This window comes from Myotis davidii, unplaced genomic scaffold (genome assembly GCF_000327345.1).
Source record: "Myotis davidii unplaced genomic scaffold, ASM32734v1 scaffold582, whole genome shotgun sequence".
Classification (NCBI taxonomy): Eukaryota; Metazoa; Chordata; class Mammalia; order Chiroptera; family Vespertilionidae; genus Myotis; species Myotis davidii.
In genome coordinates, this window is record NW_006294113.1 from 866,392 (window position 1) to 879,849 (window position 13,458).

The 13,458-nt window shown below is 32.5% G+C and overlaps 1 protein-coding gene across 15 annotated transcripts in view; it reads left to right on the forward strand.

The window, feature by feature from the left end:
* CNOT2 (CCR4-NOT transcription complex subunit 2) overlaps positions 1-10,160 on the forward strand; it is a 131,660-nt gene extending 121,500 nt beyond the window's left edge. For 14 of the 15 annotated variants that reach the window (XM_006768151.1, XM_006768150.2, XM_006768153.2 and 11 more), the window contains 3 exons: positions 587-687; positions 2,083-2,227; positions 9,017-10,160. In XM_006768151.1, the coding sequence (XP_006768214.1) occupies positions 587-687; positions 2,083-2,227; positions 9,017-9,103 (333 nt within the window). In that variant the 3' untranslated portion in view covers positions 9,104-10,160. Of the gene's footprint in view, positions 1-586; positions 688-2,082; positions 2,228-8,298; positions 8,341-9,016 lie in introns of those variants that run through there. The other variant, XM_015566842.1, reaches the window with a different exon arrangement.
* The last annotated feature ends 3,298 nt before the right edge of the window (positions 10,161-13,458 follow it).

Below are 13,458 nucleotides of genomic sequence, written 5' to 3' on the forward strand. Positions count from 1 at the left end.
CCAACTGATTTGTGCTTGAGTCATTGTCAAATGTAGATTCAGTAACATTTCCTGTGAGTCTATCAGACATACAAGGCTTGTTCACATAGAGTCACTTAGTTAATTTTCATTCTTAGTAACCCTTGTAAGATTTCATTTTCTACATTTTATAATTAAAGTTTAGAGACATTAAATTACTTGAAATGGTATATTAGTAAGTAATGGAATTAGATCTTGAATATAAGTTCTGAATCTCTGAGCACAATGTTTCACTATTACTCCCACATTGGATAACTAATAAATCCCTTAAGTAAGACATTCAGCATTTGAACTCAACTGGAAGTTTTTACTTAGCTCTTTTCCTATTAGTACATAAAATAGATGTACCAGAAGTAATTGTTAAATAACTTTAGTCACTTAAATAATAAACTACCCTAAATGATGGAACTCTCCTTTAGAATTATAGCTACTTGTATAATCATGTAATAGTAGTTATCTGCTTGAAGAGAAGAGTTTCTGTTTCTGTTTTTACTTTAGTAGTAGCAGTTATATGTTAGGATTTTCAGACTTGTTTTACATTTGAGAATAATTTATTTCTCTTTCCTAGCTGGCTGCAATAAAACTTGGCCGATATGGAGAAGACCTTCTCTTCTATCTCTATTACATGAATGGAGGAGACGTATTACAACTTCTAGCTGCAGTAGAGCTGTATGTTCAAAATATTTTTAAACATTTTTGTATTATAGTGGATCTTGTTTATTCTAAAAGATGCTTTTTAAAAAAATTATGATGGCTGTAGTTTTTGTCTTTTGTTTTTAAAGTGAAAATATTTCTCCATCAAGAAATTTATTTTTACATTTAGTAAAATAAAGTTAATTTATATTGAAATCTTAGATTACTATGGCTTCATAATCACTGTGTACATAAAAAGAATTTTAAACTTAACCCTAAGTTTGTAAGAAGCCTGAAGACAGAATCAACTTGGATCATGGATTTGGTGAATCTAATTTTTATAAGAAATGATTCATAACTGTGGTTCATCTGACTCCTTATGGAACCACATATGTTAGTGACAGTGAATTTCATCATTCAGTAAACATCTATTAAATATTATGTGGGCAACTCACTGTACATATATCTTGTGTGTTTTGAATATTGATAAGATAAAGTCCAACTTAAATTACTGTTAAGAAGTTGGTCTACGGATGTGTTTTTTTCTGAGCATTTCTGTTTTCACCTGATGTCGTACAAATAAAAAGTTTGTGTTGTTTCTCATGTACAGTGGGTAACATATTAGTCATTCTAATCATGATTACTATACCGTGAGTTACTAAAAAATTCTGATGTTATGATTAGGAGACATTTTTACAGATTTAAGTATTTTATAACATTTCTTATAATATTTCTACAAATGGCTTTGATTAGATACTTAACTGTAAAACTTACTGTGTTGATAATAAATTGTTTTTTATTTCTCAGCTGAGAATTTGTTTTTTTCTCATGTTCTTTTCACATTTTTTGTAAGATAGGAATTGATAACTGTTCCTTTTAAGTTATAAGTAAATAAATTCATTCATCCATCCATCACTGGCTGTGTTGTCTCATATCATATACCTAAAAATTACCTCATGGTATGGATAGGAAAATATTTGTTTACATGGAGGTTTTGTGTGAATTTAAATAGTTAATTCAAATAGACATTGTATTTAGTTCCATACAAAATAATTCAAGTAGTTGGCATTTTTGTTTGTTTTAATAGATATTTCTATTGAATATTAAGAAGAACAAAAAAGTGAAGTTTCTGGAACACAATCGTTCTTTTTTTGGTCTGCCTAAGATTTTACCACATCACTCATAAAGTTTTTAAGATCTTGTTTGTTTTCATTAAAAGTTTCTTCAGTTAAGTAAAGATGTGGGTTTTGGAAAAATTAAGAAATTATTTTTCTGCATTTATTTCACTAGGGTTGTACATAATAACAAAGTCAGGACAAAGAAGCATTCCTATTTACTTATTTATTCTATGTGTAATAATTTTCTGAGAAAAGTTTTAAAAATATGAGCCACAGGAAAGTATTAATTGTCTTTTTCTCTTAAAAATTGAAGTTTTAACCGTGATTGGAGATACCACAAAGAAGAACGAGTATGGATTACCAGGGCACCAGGCATGGAGCCAACAATGAAAACCAATACATATGAGAGGGGAACATATTACTTCTTTGACTGTCTTAACTGGAGGAAAGTAGCTAAGGTATATATTTTGTTCATGTGTAAATGTATAAATCTAGATTTAAAAAAGAAGTGACCTCTCTTGTCTGTTTATATGTACCAATGCATTCATTTTAGTAATGTGCCAGATATTTGGTCTTTTGTCTCTACCTCCTCAGCTTGATTTATTTAACTCTAGGAGAGTATGCAGAAACAGCTCATATCACTCATAGTTAGAAAAATGATTGAACTTGGTAAGAAATTTTGTAACTTCAAAAGCCTTGGTGACATTTTAAATATTTTTGTTTCTACTAAGTTGTAAAATAAAGATACTCTTGTGCAATGCCAGTCATGTATTATATTATTGTTACTTTTTATTAAGCAGGTCTGAGATTTCCCATAAACCGGTATATATAAACAGATACAGGGTTTTTAAAACAGTTGCACACATTATAGAAAAGAGTTTAGAGTTTTGAAACAGAAGACAGTTCATTGGATGATTTTTTAGTTGTTAGTTTGGGCTTTTTTTTTCTTTCTTTTGAGTCATCTTTACTAAACTGATAAAAAGGTAAAATATTTTAAGAAAACAATGTAAAGTGCTTACCAGATATTTATCACGAAAAACGTTTTACATTACAAGATTTCATATAAAACTTGAAAAATACAAGGGATTAAATTTTTTAAAAATTACTATTTTTAGGTGTTTTCTCATTGATAAATGGCATTACTTCTCAGATCAAGTCCATATACCACTATAGACTGTATTTGAGTTATTTTAACCATTCTACTTATTATGCATGTCTTGATTTCAAAAGTAGATCTATGTTCTAACTTTTCAGTTATGTTAAAATAATTATATTCATTACAAATAGTACATAAGACATTGTGTATATTACCTGTTCTTTAAGAAGTGATAGTGTAATAGAAAGCCATAGTCTTTGTTGTCATGGATTTAAATTTAACTCCTGTTTCTGCTATTTATGCTTTCACCTTGTGCAATTTTCCTTTTAAATCAAAATACTTCCCTCTAAATTTTCATGAACTTTAAATGAGATTACACACAAACACATTTACACTAAATGTAGTGCTTGGCAAATATTGAGTATTTATATATGAGAGTAGTTGTGGTAGTTTGTTGCTGCTATTTCAATCATTGTTATTACAGCTCATTACTTTTTTCCCAAAGATGGAAAAATGATAATTGATTATTGTTAGGTTAGGTCAATGGTCCTCAAATTTTAGCTTACATCAAAATTACCTGGAGACCTTTACACAGATTGCTTGGCCATACCGCCATTGTTTCTGACTTAATGAGTTTGTAGGTGGAACCTGAGAATTTTTATTTCTAACAAGTTCCCAAGTGATGCCAATATGATGCTGGTCCGTGGAGCCATACTTTGAGAAACTCTGTTAGTTGATTCTATAGGAGAGAGAAAAGGTCTCTTTGGAGGATGAAAAATTCTATTAGGAAATAACTGAAGTTTTTTCCATTCAATTTGAGGCTTTTGCTTGTAAATTATTCCAAATTTAGGATATGCAAAAAAGGGGTGGATGTGTGAAGTAGATAGATATATAATTTTAGATACATTTCAGTTCAGTATATGTGAAGAAAATCAAGTTATATGAAAAATACTTGTTTTCTATAGAACTAAGTTCTCCCCATAAACTTAAATATTCAGACACAATTTAATAGGGCCCCTATTAAACATTAATAGGACCCCTTATTATCTCACAAAAGGAAATCCCTAGTCAGAGAAATGTCATTTTAAAGAATATTTTGTTTGTTGAGTGTGTGTACACACGCGTGCGCACAAAATAATTTTACTCAATTTTATCTCTCTTGTATTGTTGGGTTTTCTTAACCTTTTCCTTTAAAATTTTTAGCAGTGCCATAGGAAAATAAAATTTGGGAAATAATCACTAAACATTTCCCTAAGAAATCTCTCTTGAAGTAATTTGCTGGCCACTTGTACTGATATTCTTTGACAAAATTATTTTCATAGTAATGAAAGCAAGTGGAATTTGGTTTTTTATCAAATTTCTTTCGGTTGTATTAAAATACAAGTTCATAAACTTAAACCAAATTGTATTGTATTCATGGAATAAACTTTTGCAATGACTTCTGTTTTTTTAGGTGGTTTTCAGTATTTTTCTAGAAACTGGTTAGGAATTAAATTAATTTCATTCATAGTTATATTCATTAACAGATTTCATTATAGTACACAAAGTCCATTAAAATGCCAGGTCCCAAGTTAAGTTCAAAGTCCCCATCTGTAAAGAACATGCATTAAATAGCTTCAACTCATTGTAAGAAACCTATGCTGAGAATTAGTATTATAACTAATAACTTGATGTTACCATGGTATCATGAAAAGTATTGGCCTGATACCACCATAATCAGGTCTCCATCCAGAATATCTTGTATATGAGGTTCTTCCTTTCTCTTTTGTAAACCACTTAATATTTTTAGGGAAATTAAGAATTGTAATGTTAAGTAAGGGATTAGATTATTTAAATCAGAAGTACTTCTTATCCCTAAAAATTCTGATTCTGAGTTCTAGGATGTGGCCTGTTATTTATTTCAAAAATGTCTTATATGTCAATAATTTATGTACATAGAAATGTTGATGCTGCCTTTGCTTATTCTCCCCTTTTAGATATTCTTGATTTGTCAGCAGACTAGGTGGTCTGTCTTACGTGGAATTACTCACTATCCCACTAATTTAAAATAGTGGTAATTTGGATAGTAGTTATTTTACTCTTAATGAGTAAAATTTGAAAAATAATTTCATCCACAGAGAAATTTTAGATGCTGGAGGCTGCCCTGTTATCAGTCGCTTTCTCATTCTAAACTTACAAACTTAAGAATTTTTTTCAGCCTAACTTTATCATTTGAGTCCAACATTGAATAGGATTTTTAATGCTTAGGATTATCATGTCATAGCCTGATATAAATAAGGGTGGGTTTTTTTTTTTATTTTCATTAACTTCACTTGTAGATTTTAGTACTTTTTATACTGTAATTAGGAATGTGCTTTTTTCAAAATAAAAAGTATTTCTAATATAACTGTACTTAAGATAGTTTGTTACTTCCTTCCTAAAATTTAATGAGGACTTATCCTAGTGAAGAAAAAGCTGACATTTCTGAGGATTTTAGAAAACATTCCTGCAGTGTCTGTTTTTCTGTGAAATTTGATCAGTAATAATAATTTTACTTGACATCTGAATCCAGTGCATGTATTCCAATTCTGCTTCATAGTAACCTTTTGAGAATATGTAACCTAATTTTATTAATAGAAAAATGAAGACAATAGAAGTTATTTTTTTAAAGTACCTAGAACTCTTTTTAGCCTGTAAAATCATTAAATTGTAATCTGAAAATTCTTTCCATTAAAGCAAATACCTAATCTTTGAATACTTTAAAAGTTAAGTGTTCTGTTTCTAAAAGAAATGAAGAAAACTGTGTTTATTAATTCATTAGCCATTAGTTACATTCCTGATAGGGCCCTGGCACTATTCTAGACAGTAGGCAATCGTATACAAAAGAAGACATCCTTCTTGCCCCTACAGATTATACAGAGATAGAGGTGTACATATGTGTTATGTGTGTGCATATAGCATAAACATGTAAAAGAGATGTAATCACCAATCAAAGTTAGGGATACCAGTATATAGTAAGCTTTGCATATTTTAACAATGAAAGTATAGAGAAAACAAAAATAAGATTTTAAAAATGGAACACAAAAGTGTAACCTATTTAATTTCTAAATCTGATATAAAGGTCTTTGTGAGTCTCTTAATTATCATCCTATATAATAAAAGGGTAATATGCAAATCAACTGAAGGGCAGAACGACTGGTTGCTATGATGCACACTGACCACCAGGAGACAGGCGCTCAACGCAGGAGCTGCCCCCTGGTGGTCAGTGCACTCCCACAGGGAGAGTGCTGCTCAGCCAGAAGCCCAGAAGCCAGGCTAACAGCTGGCAAGCACAGTGGCAGTGACAGGAGCCTCTCCCTCCTCTTGGCAGCGCTAAAGATATCCAACTCCCAGCTTAAGCCGGCTCCCCCTGGGGAGCGGGGAGCAAGCCTAAGCCCGCAGTTGGACATCCCCCAAGGGCTCCCAGACTGCAAGAGGGCGCAGGCCTGGCTGGGGGACCCCCCCCCCCAAGTCCACAAATCTTGTGCACCGGGCCTCTAGTATTAAAATATTTATGTTCTCTAGATTTAAACTGATCTCTTTTTTAAAGATATAGGGAAAATATATGTGCATTGATGAAGTCACTCTAGTTATAAATTTTAACAATAGAATTCACCAATGTGCAATGACAAAGACAGGAAAATTGAACAGAATTTTAAATTTTATAACTTAGGTCGTGTGATGTATGATTTGTCACAGTTACAACTAGACTTTTTACCCTATAACTACACGTAATTTAGAATGATAGATCAAAAAGATACTTTCTTTACTAACTGGGTATGCATCTTCAAGCCAGACAATAAATTCTTTTAAAGCCTAGCCAGGTGAAAAGAGAGTTGTGCTTATACAGTGTATTAGGGAGAGCTGTGGTAATTGTGATGGTAATTCTGATATTGCTAGTTTTTACTGATAAGCATATAACCACTGTGCTTTTGTTACTCTACAAACCCTATAAAGTGAACCTTTTTAGATTAAAGTCAACACTGGGTGCCTTCTTTATAAATATTTGTCAGTGGACTGAAGTTTTTCAACATTATGGATATATGGTGTAATGAAGTGATTCTATTTTGGATCTTCGGCTAAGAATATTAAAAATGTTTTATGCTGGAAAAGTCATGGTATTACACGGATCTGGATTCTAATCCTAAATCTGATACTTGTATGACTTGGGCAAGTTACTTGTGAGCCCCATGTTCCTCAAGTGCAAAATAAAGATGATATCTACAGTTATAAAGATTAGAATAAAATCAACTCTAGCCCTATTTTGACACACATTAGACTTTCAGCAAGTTATACTTGCTCTTTCTGTAATTGTTAATGTAATATCCTAAACTTTAAATACTTGGTTTTGTATCTCAAAATTTAATCATGACATAGGTTTTCATTTTAATTTTTTTTCTTTTTCTTTTCTTTTTCTTTTTTTTCTTTCTTTTTTTTTCCTTTTTTCTTTTTTTTTTTCATTTTAATTTAAGAATGAAATTTCCCCCTTAATTTAATAGTGGAAATACTCATTATTGAAATCAATACAAAACAAAACAGCAGATAAGGTAAAATATAGTAACCTATAGTACTAACATTACTTGCTGGCTTTCTTTAATCATAATATATCATAATAAATAATTTTTTAAATGTGATCGACTGAGATAATTTATGCTAAATGAATTTAGTTGTAGAATTAATGATATTAGAACCTCTTGCTCTTTGGATTTGCAAAGGTATGATGTTTATATTAATACTAGAGGCCTGGTGCATGATTGGAGCAGGAGGTTGGCCAGCCAGGGAGGGCACCAGGACATGTCCAGCCTTTCTCGCTCAGTCCCAATCGGCCGGACCCCACCAGCAAGCTAACCTACTAGTCGGAGCGTCTGCCTCCTGGTGGTCAATGCATTTCATAGCGAGAGGTTGAGCAGCCTTAGCATATCATTAGCATATTAGACTTTTATTATATAGGATAGGATAAAAAAAATTATATTCTGCATCTCATTGATCTTGGTTAAGTATGTAAACAATGGCTTCAACATTTTAAAATTTTAAAGCTCATGAAGATAATGTAGTATTTTGAAAGTTTAATTGAAATAGGCTATGCAGTTGGCTTTCAAATGTGCCTACATCAGCCACTGTCTAGTTTTGGGTAGCAGTTACATCTTTTCAGGGGTTTGCTTTTGTGAAATGGAAAGTCTGGAGATGTGTGAGTTTTAAGTTCATTGTTTTTCCTGAAATTTAAATGTTAGAATAAATTTGTATGCTTTTTTTATAAGACAAATTGGTAAACTATTTCTAAAGGTTTTTCATGAAAAATAAATTTTTAGATTTTATATTTCATTGAATGAGGCTTTACTTTTAAATATAGCATGTCCCAAAAATGTATACACACTTTAACAGCTGATAACTCACTTAATTTTCACTCCTTTTCAGGTTTAACTGATTTGAAATAATGGGTGAAGCCATACTAAGTTTTGAACAAAGAAAATTTATCCTAAAGTGGCATTATACTTCTTTTTATGGGGATACATAAAAGATAAAGTTTATGGTACAAAACCAACAGCAGTCGACGAATCGAGGGTGCACAAAATACCGAACGAAATGATTCTTGATGTTTGCGATTCCATTTCTTCATATTATCAGCAGTGCCTGGACCAGAACGGTCATCATTTTGAAAACTGGTGTTGAAAAAGAAAATTATTCCTTTCTGTAGATTCTTTTAAATTTTGAAAATGAACTGTATGTTAATAAACACTGACTTTATAATCTATTCAAAGTGTGTTATACATTTTTGGGGACACCCTATATTCTCTAATTTTCTGTGTTTTTTATTAGTGATATAGTAAGTACCCTGTCAAGTTTTTATTTTTGACGGGGGGGGAAAGCATAGAATTTGTGACATAAAATAGATGTTCATGAGAAGTCTGACTTTTATGCAGGAAGTCTCTATTTTATTTATCAGATAGAAATGACAGCATATTATTTTCATTCAAGCTATATTTTACCTAAGAGAAAAATTAGTTGGTATATCTGTGTCTGTGAACATTCTCATAGATGTAGGTATTTTGTTAATATAGTAAAATATGTTTTCACAAAACTTGGAGGACAAAGGGAGAGGAAATCAACTAAATTCTTAAATTTGGTTTTGTAGGAGTTCCATTTGGAATATGACAAATTAGAAGAACGGCCTCACCTGCCATCCACCTTCAACTACAACCCTGCTCAGCAAGCCTTCTAAAAAAAGACTTCCCTTTTCTTGGGGTATGGCTGTCTCAGCACAATACTCAACATAACTGCAGAACTGATGTGGCTCAGGCACCCTGGTTTTAATTCCTTGAGGATTTGGCAATTGGCTTACGCAAAGGGTCACTATTTGAGGTCCTGCCTTACTAATTATGTGCTGCCCAACAACTAAATTTGTAATTTGTTTTTCTCTAGTTCGAGCAGGGTCTGAATTTTTTTCATTTATTTTTTTTTTGCCAGCAGACAGACTTGGGTCTATAAAGACAAGCAAGTACACTGACAGAAGTTTACCGTTTAGTTTCTAAAATGTAAAAAAGAAAACCCACAAAAGACTCAACAAAATTAGACCACAAAATTTGCATTGTTCATTGTAGCACTATTGGTAATAAAATAACAAATGTTTGTGCATTTTTATGTGAAGATCCTTCTCGTATTTCATTTGGAAAGATGAGCAAGGTCTGCTTCCTTCATTTTACTTCCCCTTTTGTTTTTGAAAGGCAGTTTCGCCAAGCTTAACGCAAGAATATCTGACTGTTTAGAAGAAAGAGATTGCCACAATCTCTGGATGGTTTCCAGGGTTGTGTTATTACTGAGCTTCATCTTTCCAGAATGAGCAAAACACTGTCCAGTCTTTGTTACGATTTTGTAATAAATGTGTACATTTTTTTTAAATTTTTGGACATCACATGAATAAAGGTATGTATGTACGAATGTGTATATATTATATATATGACATCTATTTTGGAAAATGTTTGCCCTGCTGTACCTCATTTTTAGGAGGTGTGCATGGATGCAATATATGAAAATGGGACATTCTGGAACTGCTGGTCAGGGGACTTTGTCGCCCTGTGCACTAAAGGGCCAGATTTTCAGCAGCCAAGGACATCCATACCCAAGTGAATGTGATGGGACTTAAAGAAGTGAACTGAGACAATTCACTCTGGCTGTTTGAACAGCAGCATTTCATAGGAAGAGAAAAAAAGATCAATCTTGTATTTTCTGACCACATAAAGGCTTCTTCTCTTTGTAATAAAGTAGAAAAGCTCTCCTCACTGCAGTGTTGACTTTGATTTGAAATTGTGAAATTATTTCTTCAGCATGAAAAATAGAACATAAAAAATCTAAGGGTTTACAAATATCAAATTGAAGGGTGTAACTAAACAATGTAAAATGTAGTTTTCTTTCAGTTTTTGACAAGTAGTTTACTGGAACCATCACCATTTCACTTGTAGGTTAAAATGTAGGCATTTTTAGTATTAAGCAAGTTCAAAACAGAGAAAACTATTAGAAATAAAATTTCCTGATCACTCTTGGGACCCAATCAAAATGCTTTTCTTTTGCATGAAACTTGTAAGAAATTTCTTGCTAGACCTTTGATATTTATCATTAAGAAGTAATACTCAAATTAAGGGGAGCTAAAAGCAGTGGCAGGACAGACTTCACCTCCAGTGTGCTGGCCTGGATATTTCACAGTTACAAGTTGATGGGTTCTTTTCCATCTAACCTTAAATACTGTATTTAAAAATGCCTGAAGACTGAAGCTATGAAAGCAGAACTAAAGATAGTAAAAGGGAGGCAGTGAGTATTGATCTGTAAATTTTCCTTTTTAACCTATTTTTCTATGAAGAGTGAAAGTTTGACATTTACCAAATCATTTTTTAAAATGAAACATGGCATTTCTGTGTCAGGATTATAAAATGGCAAGATTTATCTCTATGTATTTTGAGATATGAAGCTGATATAAAAATAACAGGATTTTTTTAATCTTTCAGATTTAAACCAAAGCATCTCTTCATAGGAAAGATGGCACTTATATAATTTTATTGTGAAAACAATCTTCACAGAACACACACCATATTTGACATAAACCAGTGTCAAATCCTACAAATCAATTTGTTTTTTAAAAATACATTTTTTCATAATAATTTACTGTTAAATGTAACTTCGTACAAAAACAGGAAAGGTAAAACAAAGTGGAAGGGTACCTATTCTTATGATACAAACATATCAACATGAAGCATCACCATAATCATGATTGGTATTGTGTGAATGACTCAGAAGAGCAAAATAGCTCATATCAAGTGGTTTGTTGTCTTAATTGCCATATGCAAAGTAAAGTGCACACTTTTTCAATTTCCTGAGTTCTTCCACCCTGGATCATCAAAATGCAAAACGCTTGTATGTAAACCAACTTTTCATAACTTGTTAATATCAGAAATTACCATGCTCTTAAGATTCAAGTTTTAAAATTCTATATGAAGTCTTTAATACAATACACTTCTATATTCCTTGGTTTTATAATTTGTGGTTTTACATGTGCAGAAGTTGACCTAAACTAGTTATTTCACATTTTCTCTCAGGTTTAGATTTTACTAATTTTTCCCTATATAACTAGAGATATAAATGTGTACATTATGTTAAATAATTTTTTTGCTTTTACTATAATTGGCTTCATGGAACCACAAGCTATTTACAAAGAAATGCCCTTTCGGTTTTTTAGTTTAAAATACATATTTTAGGGTTCTAGTGCTGATACTTTATATGGACAAAAGTCAGTTTTCAGGGATTTTTTACTGAGCACATAGTTTTCCTTCAATTTAACAAATTTTAATAAGAACTGAAAGTTTATTTGAATTCTGATAGTATATATAAAGCCAAATATTTATCTGGTCTTTTCCTTTTTGCCACTGGACTTGAAACACAATAGGTGCTTGATAAACACATGTTGATTAAATGGCATAAAGTGATATTTCAATTTGAAAATAAAATTTACAAATTAAATCATTGGGCTTTGAAACAATTTACTATTTTTTGCTGTAATTTTATTTTCAAGAGACTTCCTAAGCATTTTAAATTAACTTTCTAAACTTTCCCTGTTTTTTTCACTCTACCCTTTCTAATTGACCCTTTCCTCTGAATCCTCCATTAAAAAACTGTCTTCCATTTTATTAAATATTCTGTTAAATATATGGGATCTGAGAATGGCTGCAAAGGAAGACTCACTGATTTTATTTAACTTAGATTGGCTTAATAGACCAGTTTTGCAAGAAAACTGCCAAAAACCTAAACATGCTTGTGTGTAAAAGAAAAGGGAACTTGCCCAGCTAGCATGGCTCAGTGATTGAGTGTGAACCTGTGAACCAGGAGATCACAGTTTGATTCCTGGTCAGGGCACATGCCCAGGTTTCGGACTTGATCCCCCATGGAGGGTGTACAGGAGGCAGGTGATCAATGATTCTCATCATTGAATTTTCTATCGCTCCCTCACCCTTCCTCTCTGAAATCAATAAATATACATTTAAAAAAAACGAAAAGGGTTCTTTATATTTAATGTTCTCTTAACCTTGGTTTATCTCTGTAGTTAATAAAAAAGACATAGAAATACCTTCTAACTGATTGTATTAAGACAGTCCCTGGAGAATGAGATAAGCCACATCTCAATGTCTTTTTAAATGCTAGTTCCTAATGACATGTCACAAGGTTCGCTCCCTTGCCACTAGCATTACCCGTGAATCAGATCATGTCATGAATAAATGACAAACCTAGGAAATGAAGAAGTCAAAATTGAGATCTAAATCAAACCCTATAATTTTGTGTGTGGAGTTGCTTCAAGTTAAGATACATTGAATCAGGATAATTACTTTTGCACTTGGGTTGCTTAAAGAAAAATGATGGTGGAATATAACAAGGCTTAAGAGTGGTTCATATGTTGCCCTAGCCCAGTGGTCAGCAAACAGCGGCTTGCAAGCCACATGCGGCTCTTTGGCCCCTTGAGTGTGGCTCTTCCACAAAATACCACGTGCAGGAGCGCATGTACAGTGCGATTGAAACTTTGTGGCCCATGCACAGAAGTCGTTTTTCAGCCTGGGGAAGTCTATTTTGAAGACGTTTTATTCAACGTTCCTATAGATTAACTAAGACTTAAAACTTTAAGTAAAGTTTATTAAGTTAATTTTAGGGAATGTTGTGGAGTGAAAGAAGATGTAGTGTCGAGGATTGAGAAAGGTATGTTGAGATGATTTGGACATATAGAGAGGATGAACGAAAGGAGATAGACGAAACAAGTATACAAGACGAGTGTGGATGGGAGTTGGAAGGGGTCGACCGCAACGAATGTGCCTCAATCAGATTGAGGACGTTTTTAGCAAAGGCCAGCTTAGGAGTACCCTAATTAAGTTAAGAACTGTACCTACCTAGGTAGTTTAAGCTTAAAAAATTTGGCTCTCAAAAGAAATTTCAATCATTGTGCTATTGATATTTGGCTCTCTTGATTAATGAGTTTGCCTACCACTGCCCTAGCCAGTTTGGCTCAGTGGATAGAGCGTTGGCTTACGGACCGAAGGGTTCTGG